Below are 12767 nucleotides of genomic sequence, written 5' to 3' on the forward strand. Positions count from 1 at the left end.
CCGACACGCTCATCACGTTCCACAATTATGTTGAATAATTAAAACGTTTCATTAACTTGATCATTTCCTGTTCGGCCATGTTTCAGCTCTGACACCGGCAATTAACGCCCGAGTCAGAGCAGTACGCCTTTCTAATTCAGCCAGTCGGCGACAGAGGACAGCTTTATGTCTTTTGTAAGGAAGCAGAAATGTGACAGGGAAAAATGAGGGGCTTTAGCAGTTATCCACCTTACTTAACTGTTCTCAACACTTCAGTGATAAAGCACACTGAGACTGACAATGAAATCTACCTGCTCAAGGTGATATCATGCTAATCTGGATTTGGTTTCCTTGGAATTTTTTTAAAGGCAAATAGAGGAGTGAATCGTTTACCTCTAGAAGCCAGCCTTAGGCACCGAGTCATCCACCTTGAACGTCTTTACATATTGATTGATAAGTTTTGCATGTCATTTTCTCTAGATCTTTTTCTGATACATGCGGTCAAATGAACTACATAGAGTTTTCCTGTATGTTAATGATAGATTCAGAGGTTGTTTTTTTTTTTGGATGTAATACTGTAAGATCTGTACTTGCTCAACTACACAAACCCCAACAACACAAAAAATCTTCACAGATCTTGGCCTTTGTTTAAAATCAGGGGGATTCTTCACTGTGCATTAACACCATAATTAGTAAAAGCCCGTGCTGTCCTAGTTATGTAAGATGTCTCTTTTTGTCTTTTGAAATTGGATTACTGCAGGAGGAACCATTTATTTCTAGAAATGGGGGTGGGGAGGGGCCAATTTTTTTCAAAGCCTCTACCATACAAACTCTGGCACAAAGCTATCCTCCCCTATTGAGCTCATGCGCAGTACTTATACACTCCAATAAACACGATTAGCATGGCAGACTGTAAATATGCAAATGAGAAGATATGGAAGTGAATGTTTATGCTGCGAGCTCTGTGCCTTCACCATGCATATGAAAACCAGGAGGTTTATTGAGGTGGGGTCCCTGTTAAAGCTATCGTTATTTATTTATTTATTTATTTTCATAAAAAATTCAGACATGTAATTGGAGTTTTGAATGTGAAAAGATGTCTTTATTTGTGATGGCTTTCATATTTGCTTCTGCTGTGGCTGCATTCATTTCACACACATGCAGAGCAGCTGCTGTGACGCCATCCTGCAACTCTATGATAATGACGACTGTTCGGAGTCTGAAAAGCTGAACACAATGTCTGTAGCCAGAAGAGTCAGGGACCTCACTGGCATATTATCAAAGAGGCCTGAGATCCAACGGATTTAAATGAAGATGAAGTGCAAAAATCTAACTGTGTATACATTACACCAGCACCAATATATTGCAATAAGCTAATTATCAATAAAAAAATCTTCCTGGATGTTTTAACAGTCTGGCTCTAATGTATATTTCTGATACAAGTACATTTAATACGTTTCACATGTCCTTGAAAATGTCCATAATTTCATCCCAGGTTTTTGGTTCCATCAGTCAGGAACAGCCAAAAATGTTTAACTGAATATATTTCTTTTGCTCAGAAGCCAATAGAGGTGGGGGAAAAAAGTTGATTCACATAAGAATCATGATTCATATCTTTTAGGATTCAAAATCGATTCACAAATGCTAAAAATCGACTTTTGTAATAATGCTGACAGAACAAAAAACGATGGAACTCAACCATAAAGCCAGTGCAGCATACAGATCGCGTACAACGCGCATACACAAGAGTTGTGTTGTAACATTAGCTCTTCTTCAGAAATGAAATCATTTGAGCCTTGTTAATGGATTGCTAATGAGTTCTGAGAGACAAGTGGGGAGCAGTGTGTGAATACTTCATAGTCTATCACCAAACAAACTGACAGTAGCATAGTGGAGCAGCCAAACCGGTGGGACAAAGACACACAATGCACATGGCCAGCTACCAAAAACCAGTGGTGGAAGAAGTACTCAGACTGCTCGCTGAAGTAAAAGTGCAGAACAACAGTGTAGAAAAGTATTAGTATCAAAAATATAAAGTACCAAAAGTAAATTACTGATGCAGATTGGCAGATTTATATTGGTGGATTATAAATACTGATGTATTATTGTGCTGGTAAAGGTGGAGCTAACTTTAATAACCTTATAATTATATTATTATAATTACATATATTATTTATATAATTAAAGTACTTGACATATTACTTTGTAGTTTTGATGCTCATCAGAACCAGTTAACATCGGTGGTCAATGGACAGTAAGAGACAAAACATAGTGCCCCTCTTTTTGGTATTTTATTTACTCAAATAATTTTCAATCAAAAATCTTTGTGAAAAATCTTTTGACACCGAATCAAATCTCGACTTTGACAAAGATTCCCGTCCTTATAAACCAAACTAAAATTGAATTAGTTCTTCAAATGTGCTGATTTGATCTTATTTTTAACATGCATATATCCATAATTCTGGTGTATAAAAAGTAAGTAAAGATAGAGTTCTCAATAATGTGTTTTTATAGTAACCATATTAACGCTATTCTGTTGGGCTTTGTATCTAAACATATCTAACCTGAACAACTATTTTTTAGAGAAGCAAACTCTTAAAATTAGTCAGAACCAAACAATCCAGCTTAATGTTATTTTAAATTATTTTAAATGTTAACAGGTATTATGTAGGAAGAATGAGGCCCACAACTTCCTGTTGAGCCTTCTGAAGGTGAGTCTGTGATGGGTCACCCACAGTCACCCAGTCTTCTTTACCTTGTTCTCTTCACGGTCACAACCGTACTATGTGCACTGTGTGTGAGTAAACAAAAACCCTACAGTGTGTCTGCCCAGCCACTCACCTGACTCTTGTTAGTGCTCATGCAATAATTCTAAGCCCATTTCTGTGCTTGTGCTGCAGCCTTACATAGATGCATACAAGAAGACACATGCACGCACACAAACATTAACAAAAGCACGGCAGCAACAGCATATCTGACCCGGCCCAGGCTGCTCCATGCAAAGTGAAGCCTGTTTGTCTTGAAGACTATCCAGGGAGAGAGAGGCCATAGAGCAGCATTATCGACATTATAGATCCCTCAGCCTGGAGATAGGCTTCACATCGATCCCCTGATTAATTACGATCTGCAGGCAGCAGCAGAGCGAGGGAGTGAGAGAGAAGGGGAGAGGGAAAGTGAGGGGGGGAGGTGAGAATGATAGAAAATGGGGAAAGGGGAGAACGAGTGAAAGTAGAGGGGGAGAGAGAGAGGAGAGTACACCTTGTACTATCTATGAATATCATCTAAAGGCTACAGTGCAATCTTCCAGGTGGAATATTATTTATTGATATATAGGTAGGCAGGAACCCTTATCTTAGCTGCAACCTCCCCCTTATACACAGTCAAGGACAAAATGAAATTCACACATTACTGGAGTAGAAACAACTTGCAAAGACAAGTAGAGGACACTGGAATACTCACCCTTGAATTCCCAAACATATTAAACTCTGCAATAGTGAAAATAATGAAAATCGTTACAGTATATCTTTACAGTTGCATCGGGAACTATTTTGCACAAGCAGGTTGAGTTGCTAACATTAATGAAGTCCAATTAGATCATTTGGGCTACACTCCTCATCCTCCCATGAGACTGTACTGCACCTAACAGAAGTCAGTAAGCTGCTACAAAGAATATCCAAGCACTCCTCTCAGGCCAGTGCTCGGCTGGCTCATCTGAATAGCAACAAAGATATTTTTGTTGAAACTGGTTTTGTGTACATAGCTACATTCACATTACCTGTTGAAGTGACTCAAATTTGATATTTTAATATGAACAAACACCAGATCCAAGCCACTTGCTTTTGTGGTCCTAGATCTGATTCATAACCAATCTCTGACTAAGTGACTGCTGTCAGGACAGCCAGATTCATTCATGTGAATTTTTGAACGTCTCACTCCTCTGCACGTGTGCCTGTCATCATCATTCAGCGTCGGCCCCTCACAGACCGGTAAAAGTAAATACACAGAAGAGCAAAAACAGTGACAGGGTTCAGGGGAGAGACAAGGACGCTTCCCTTGGGTTGGATGTTTATAGAGAAGCTTCTGAAGCCAAAGTGAAAGAAATGTTTTTACAGATTTTACAGTCACATAAATCACATCACTGATGTTCTTGTACTGTACATACATGACATTTCAGTTAAATCAGCACATGCATGGCAATTTAGTAGCTTGATGGTGTTCGCACTTGGTGTCAGATACATGTCACCTAACATCAATCTGAACCACCAACACAAAAAGATCGGATCTGACAAAAAAGTCAGAATAAAGGCCTGTTAATGCAGCCTGTGGTCCTGTATCTGAGAACTGTCCCCAAATGAGTAATCTAAATAATATAGTTCTCATATCTGTAGGTACAGTAAGGTGTGTTGACAACAAAACGTCAATAAAAATGTACAGTATTCAGAAAAACTACGCAGGAACCACAAGCACACGATGGAGATTTTACTCTGAAGCTCAGGAGTGGGACCACGCTTGAACGCACTACTTCCATTCCTCATTACATTCAAACCACCCATTCAAACCAGTCTTCTGCTTCTTCGTAAGGCAAGATTGTCTGCTGTCCGTGTGGTTGCTCACCTTGTTTTGTTTGGCTGTTTTGCCCGTCCGATAGCATGTCTTCTTCACCGCTTTTTGGGGCACTGTTTGTGCCTTCCGGTCCCACTCCACCATTTGTGGGGCCTTCCCTGTCATCCTCTGCAGGCTGGGGCTGCCTTGTCAGCTTCACTTGCTCTTTGCTTCCGTGAAGACTCCTCCAGCCTTTCCTATGACTCTTCTGCCACCGGCCACTTGCTGCTCCTTCCTGCCTTTCATTCTGTTCTGTTATTTCTTGTTTTATGGGCACTGGGTTGCCTGCTAACTTTGCTTCCTTTTCTGGCACTGTTATACCTTCTTGCCCTCTTGCTTTCTTTCTCTGAGAGGCCACCTTCTGATTCAACAGCCATCCAGGCCCGCAAAACAGCCTCATGGGCTTCCCTAGCACCAGGTCAACACATGACAGAGAGATGCTTTGCTTCAGCGCCGCCTACTTCCTCCTTTATCCTCCCGGCTGTCTCCACTGCACAACGTCTTCTTCTTTGTTCCAGCCACTGTTCATCATTTCACTGAGTCTGCTCCATGTCTTTGTTGCTTTGTGTTTGTTGTGTCCTCATACTTTCCTTCTCTCTCTCCTCTGTCCACTCACCCCAACGGGTCGAGGCAGAAGGCCACCCACCATAAAAGGTTTCTTCCATTAAAGGGAGTTTTTCCTCCCCACTGTTGCCAAGTGCTGCTCAGGAGGATTTGTTGGGTTTTCCTTATAATAGTGTAAAGTCTAGACCAGATTATGTAACTGCTTTTAATAATTGGTGCCATACAAATGAATTGAATAATTATACACCAATTCAAACATTCATTCGACATTCATCCTTTCCTGAGTGCTGGGTCTCTGCTAGTGAAACAAGAAGTTGAGTGTTCAACCTATTTGACATCACAGAGTGAACTTGGTTAATTGTGTGTTTTGTTTATCAGCATAAATTAAAACCTTAAATTATATTTAGTGTTATCTTATTTACAATGAACAGAAACAGATATCTTGTAACATGCATTTTATTTAACTTTTCTTTTCTCACCCATTTGCAGTAAAAAAAAAAAAAGACACTAGTTCTTAATCATATACTGAGAAGAAACTTTCCCACTGACAAAGAAAACCTTCAAATTTAAAATGAAGTTGAGTTCTACCTTCCACCCACTCGACTCACCCAACAAGAACTTTGAGGTTGTAGGCGTAAAAAGAGAGAAAGAACTGCACTGCATGGGTAACACACTGATAATTGGCTATCGTGCTAAATATCATCCAGTACATGAGACAAAAACAGAATTATTTAGCTTGTCTAGTTGAATCATTAAAAGAGGAGAAAACCCTCTTATTTAATATTTTATATGGGGGAATTGTACTAACTAACGAGAATAAAGAATTTGGTGCTGTTGTTTCTGTTCTGCTGTTATCATCTTTTGTGACACTGAAGACTTCCGAAGAAAGAAAGGGAGGCCGTGAGAAATTTGCACTAGGAATGAAGGGAGGAATGAGGAGACACCATGTGATATAACCTAAGTAAATCTTCATAGCTGATGAAAAGAAGAAGAGAGGAAAAGCGGGAGTAAGAGGAAAAAGAGGAAGAAAGAGAGAGAACAGGCATCAGGGCGCAAAGGGAGTGGTTGCTCATGTGAAGGTATCTCTCAGACACGAGCTCTCTGACTGCTGTGGAGACGGCGTGTTTGACCATCTCTGCCTCAGCACTAAGACACCAACAGGCCAAGTGTGTGTGCGTTTGTCAGTGGATATGGAACTTTTTATGCCTCGATGTGCATTTGTCTTTGTGTTGCTTTTGTATGTGTGTGTTTGTGTAACAGGGCGGTGCACTTCTTCAATCCCACTGACCTGAAAAGCTCTGTTAATGCTGGATCCACAGGCACTGAGAGAGAGAGAGAGAGAGAGAGAGAGAGAGAGGATGATTATTAAACAGGACTGCCCTGAGTACACTAAATCCACAGGCTCTTTTCTATGACACATAAACCTGCTGAATACAAGCAGCTGATCTTTGTGACTTATGATCTGCACAATTTTACCATGAAATAATTTACTAGTGAAACACTTGAAGCTCACTAATATGTAGATTTTCTTTTGTGAAGCATTCAATTGAAAAACATCAATATGAGGTTTGCATCACTTTGTATTTCTAAAACATATGGGATTAGAGAATTATGAATAAAAGAGGTCAAATGTTTCTCTTATAGACAGTAAAATAGCAGGACATTAGTGGTATGTTAACTTCATATTTGTATTTTGAATTTTACAAAGTCCCAAAGCAGATTAAAAAATGAAAAATGTGGGATGATTTTTAAGAAAGAAATGAACAATGAAAATATTCAATAATTGTTTTTAACAAATTATTTATTATGTCACAATTGGCTCCATTGTGTCTTACATTTCAGTGTTTTGTTCAGTGGTTTGTCTCCACATTTGTTCACTATGCTACGTGTTCTTAGGTGGTTTTTACGCTTTAGTGAGCTAAGTGACCATTTTCCACTCCGACTGACAGTGAAGTTGCATTTAATTCTGTTTTTAGTGTTTGATGTGTGAAGGAACTCCACATGGATATTAGTCTAAAATAAACTACCAATTAAACTACCAGTAGCCTCTTCATGCACAGCAACATGCTGATAGGCTGAATAGTTAATGCTGATTAAACACGTGTACAGTCAACCTGACTGGTCTGTTCAGGCGACTGGGGAACACACATAGTATCACGGGCTTCACCGAACAGGAAGATTGTGAGTTTGTGCTTAGACATTATAATTGTAAGCTGACTGGCATATGCTCTTATTTTTCAGTATGATAACTGCCTAAAACGACTTACACACTGCATCCTAAAGCGTGAGCGTGCACACCTGAGAACTAACTAGCAGAGACACAGGCTGTGACTGAAAATACTCATCACCTACACAGTGCTCTATGTACAGTAGGCTGGGTGCCATTTTATCCGAGGCTCTGAATTCTGAGTGTGAAATTTATGAACTGCATTAGTGTTTTATTCCCACAAAGGAAGTAAAAAGCACCTAGTGTAAACCTAGTGTCAAACATGGTGGAGTGATTTTCAGGCACAGCTATAAAAGATGATCTCAGTGCCGGGCCTCCACTCGCACACTTCCTCTCTCTTTGGTCGACAAGCAAAGGACACCAGTGACTCAGTCAGCCAAGGGCCTTGTGGTCATAGTCTTCACTACATGGTTGATAAAGTGCTTGTGATCCAAATCATGTAAGGCCAATGGTCACCACCTTTTCCCTTGCTTGGTCAAAGATGGTAGATGCTTTTTAAAGTTCAAGGCAATAAAATATGTATCAAGAGGGTCCACTGATGGGCACCGCTTTTCAGATGCTTTAAAACCGGTGTCAGTGGACATGGCAGCTGGCTGGGAGGAAGATGACAGCAGGTGAGCCTGCTGCTTTAATGTGACTAAGTTAGGTGGGCATATTTAGTGTAATATCCGAGGAGAAAAAAGATCACAAGTAATGTCAGACCTATGTAAAATGAGTGTCATCAGTTTGTCAGATAAAACTGAGACATACATGTTCCATATGTTTTCATTTTGCACTATGCATTGTTGAGCATCGTTACATGTCACTGTGTCAGATATTTCAGTTAGAACAAAGCTTTCAAAACGTGGACTTCTGTTTTTGCAAGATATAAAAAAAAAGAGACAGGAGGAGAAAGAGCAGTGAGAAAAGACAACTCAAGTGTGACAGTCTGGGATTTGTGCAGTGGTGTGTGTACAGTACATGTGCACGCTTCTGTCTGTGCATGTGTGTGCTTGTGCTGGGGAGTGAAGGTCACCCTGAATGGCGCTGGCGCCTGTGTGTGCATGTGGGCATCCGTGCAGATACCTTTGGAGCGTGTGCGATGACGCTTATCGTCTGCATCCACCTCCATCTGCAGAGAAGGCACAAACAAGCTGTTAAACACACAACAGACAGCACCGCTAAATTATTTTTAATGTGGATACATGTTCTTTCAGCTTCTGAGTGGTCCCCCCCTTCGCCCCCAAAACATGACATTCACACCTGATGTTTGCAACACCTAGATGACATTTTGTGTAGATGACCGACTGACTGGCAACATTTGTGGAAATGATTTAAGTCATTTAAAAACTAAGGAACATTTAGATTCCTGATAACATTCATCTATCTATCTTATTCATCACTCCAACCATTCAAGCCACCCATTTATTCATTTTAGATGTACTGAACACCAGCCTGCATCTCCTGCATGGTTTCCATTTCTCCTGTCGCCTCCTCAGTATTGAAACCTTTCACACATGCCAGAGTGAGCTTTATCCTCCCTTCTATGTCTTCTTCATTGTATGTTAGCCCTACGTATCCCTCTAGAGGTAGACCTATCCTCTCCCCAACACGTCATAAATTGTTGAGGAGCCTGACTACCTCAGAATGTCACACTGTTATTTCCAGTTGTTTGCTGGGTTTGGACTATGGCAGGGGCTGTGGCCCTGTCTCGATGTCTCTTTTGATTAAACATGATTTATTAACACCACTCTTACTGTACTGTAGAGCCCCTCAGCCCTAATGGTGTGTTTCTTTATGAATGCCCATAAATGTTTCAACGGGAGAAAAATGATGAAAGGCAAAGATACCTTGTAAATCTTATTAGCATAGCAGGGAGGGAACAACCTGCAGTATCTGGAGGGTGAGGGCATTGTGTGGGTGTGTATGTGTGCAGGAATGGGAGAAAACCACGTTCCCTGGGAAAAAAAGAAATGAAAAGTGAAAATAACTTGGTTCTCTCATCTCCCCCTTTAGGCACTCAGGCAGACAAGAGGCTGAGAATACTGTATGTGTGTGTGTGTGTGTGCGTGTGTGTGAGACCCTGAATGTTTCTGAAGTAGTCGCGTGAGCAAAGTGGAGTTGGTCCCCTCTCTCTGAGACTCTCATCAGGCACAACATTATTATCAAAGCTAGAACAATCTGCGCTGTGAGCAGGAGTGATAGAGTCCCTTCAATGTGTGCAATCCACTTCAAAGTACAAGAAAAATCAGGTTGCATATGTAGAGCTCCTCACAGCACATTGGCTCTATTATTAGACCTAAACATCTGTCTTCTTGGATGCAGTAACTGACTTGTTAGCTTGACAAGAGCTCACTGGTTTCATACATTCACAAACACACAGTAGTATACCTGGAATAATGAATTTATTTTCAAATTCATTTTTAAATCTGTTTGGGATGTTTCTGTTTATCTTTTTTCCCCTCTATTTTAGTGTTTATGTACTCATTGCTGCCATTTTTGAGTTGAAATACACAGACCTGCAATCCCACACATCACAGTACCACAGTAGATTCATTTTAAAGATTGAGGTTCTGTAGGTGGTGCTCATTTCTTTGGCAGGTACTCCTCCTGTTAACCTCCACCTCCTTTCTAAACAAGTGGCTTTTTCTGCTATTAAAAATGCAAAAATCTGCCAACAGCACAAACAGCATTTGCATTAACTGCAGCTTTTAGAGCTGCGTTCTGGGAACCAACCATATGCATACAGTATATGGTAACTAGATGTATAAAAAGAATCTCTTTGAAGAACTTTCTTTAACCTGTGCTACCTGGTTAATGGCCGGAAAATAAAATTAATGAAGTATTGAAAACAAGATGAAAAGTCACCTGCTTGCAGAATGTTCCCCTGTTGAAAGAAAAATATCCACTGTGACTAAAATATGAGCCCTCCTTGTTTAAATGCATGTACACATATAGTATACACACACACACACACACACACACACACACACACACACACACACACACACTACCAGTGCCTATCTGAAGCTGTCAGACTCTCTCTGAGGGCCCCGGTTTTAAGCGAGTCCTGCATCAGCACTGAACGGAGCATCAACAACAAGCCAATGCAGCAGCAGAATCAAACAACAGCAACAGTAAGGGCAGCAGCTATGTAAGTCTTGTCGCCTCTGCTTCCTTCCCTAAAGGTTCCTCAGGAGAGTTGGACCCAGGAAGCATGCACGTCTCTGTGGCTCGGCATATGTTGGCAAGGCCTGCATATTCTGTCTGGCTTTTTGTCTGTCTTAGCACCCCATGGGAAAATGTCACAGCAGTAATGAAGGTTGGCCTGTTTATTGAGGATTAGGAGAGGGCCCACCCCTTGTCTGTCTGTGTCTCAATTACACCCTGAATTAATGGCATTATTGGCCCAGACCAGCACCCACAGAGTCGTGGTGATTCAAGCCTCAGCGTGGAGGCCAGCTAAACAAGCACATGATGACGCAAACTCCAGAGAAAATTCTGCATATTCTCCTGCTTCAACACAACCAGCAGTTTTAACAAGAATTCAAATGAGTCGGTGTGTTATAGAACTTTACAGTGTTACTGTCCAGTGAAAACCCTGTATCTCCAAATGTAGTGAAGTAATAATGAATATGAAGAATTAATTGTTCCTTGTTACCTTTGAATTTGAGTCAAAAATGGGGCTTTTCTTATTTGAAAACAGAGTTTTCACAATACAAGGAAAAGGACGTGCTTTGATTTTAATACGTGCATGATTTTTTTTTTTTTGCTTATTTCTAATCATTCAATATTAATAGCATTTATAAGTGGGATCTACAACTTAAATAAATAACAATGATAATAATAGTTCTGTCATTCAGTGACATCACTTTGAGACATTTTAAGGATCATACCAATAAAAAGAGGCAACTTTTCATGAATTGTTTTACTGCACAAACATAATGTTAATGTGGAGGTGCACCATTTCATTTCACACATGACCTCCACCGGGGTTCAGTTTTCAAAACCAAGAATAAGCCCTTAGGTAATTAAGTAAATGTCCTGTTGTACTTCAGATTCCCATTTACCATCCTTTGCCTGTGAATGTGTAGACAGAAGTTCTTTCCATGTTCCCATATGACTCGCGCCCATGAATTTTAATCCATGTGGCATATTATGCAGCATATTGTGGAAGGAGTTTATTTACTTTCAGAATACACAAGGCCTGGGATGAAATGACTGAAGGCTGCATCCCATTTCAATTGCACACCATTTATGCCTTTAAATGCAAGTGTTTAATTCCACACAAAATAAGTTCTTATAGAAAACTGGCCTCCTTTGGAAATATATGCATGGTGTGAACAGAATGTGGAATGCACTTTTTTTTAATTCAGCTCACATATTGCTAAAAGCAGCTGTCCAAATGCTGCATGTACTTATGTTGGGATTGATTCTACAGCTGGCTTCAATATGAAAATAATATGTAAATGAACTTCTGTGAAAATTAAAGTGGCTAAATGCTACTAGTATGCATTCATTCTATAGGACACAGGAATGATATCATGCACAGATAAATTGGAGAGAAACAAGAAGAGGATTTTTGCTGTTTGATAGAGAAGAATCGGGATATTACTGGGAGTGAAACATGATAAGAGACACAGCGATGATTGTAACATGCACTGTGGAACAGAACAAGTATTTCGTACGTGTGTGTGTGTGTGTGTGTGTGTGTGTTTATCATTATGGTGGTGGTGAAAGGAGGATGGGGGTGCTCAAACATCTGTCACAACAATTCACATCGCTATCAGTTTCCCTTTGTTTTCACCTTGAAGTTTTGGGAGAATGTGCTTCAGACATATGGTGCCCAACCCCACCCTCTGCCACACATGCATACTGTACACACACTCAGATTGGTATTCTGTACAGTGTAGCAGTAGGGAGCCACCGAAACTGTGGTGCTTTATCGAATTTCACCGCAAATAGGTATTTACGCCATGCATCATCTGGTGACAGTAAACATGTGTGCCAAACCGATGCTAAGTGCATCTGAATTAGTGTGAAGGGCTGTGGAGATAGCATCCGAGTGGGTGCTGACAGAGAGAGAGAGAGAGAGAGCGCGACTGTCAGAGTGAGAAAGTGACTGGGGAGTGATTCCTAACTAGTATGGCAAATGGTTTTGGTGGGTTGGAGCAAAATGGTCAGAGTGGGAAGAACTGAGAACTACAACCAGGTTTTCAGCTGCTCTGGTAATGACAGGTAGCTGCCACAGGATTTGAACAGAGGTGTACTTCAAAAGAATGACAGCTAGTCAATGGGTGTGAGGTTGGACACTTCTTTTTTCTTCATATATTTTGATTCTATTCACCTTTGTCTTAAATCTAAACATTATATCATTGAAAACTGCATTTTCCCTGATTCAGAAGTCAGTTAAAAA

General features: G+C 40.5%; 1 protein-coding gene across 1 annotated transcript in view; it reads right to left on the reverse strand.

Moving 5' to 3' along the window:
- Nucleotides 1-12767, reverse strand: part of myt1lb (myelin transcription factor 1-like, b) — a 101173-nt gene that overhangs the window by 53402 nt on the left and 35004 nt on the right. Inside the window, 2 exon segments of the mRNA XM_020608562.1 lie at nt 6434-6467; nt 8438-8483. Coding sequence (XP_020464218.1) covers nt 6434-6467; nt 8438-8483 — 80 coding nt within the window.

Source organism: Monopterus albus, unplaced genomic scaffold (genome assembly GCF_001952655.1).
Source record: "Monopterus albus unplaced genomic scaffold, M_albus_1.0 scaffold94.1, whole genome shotgun sequence".
Classification (NCBI taxonomy): Eukaryota; Metazoa; Chordata; class Actinopteri; order Synbranchiformes; family Synbranchidae; genus Monopterus; species Monopterus albus.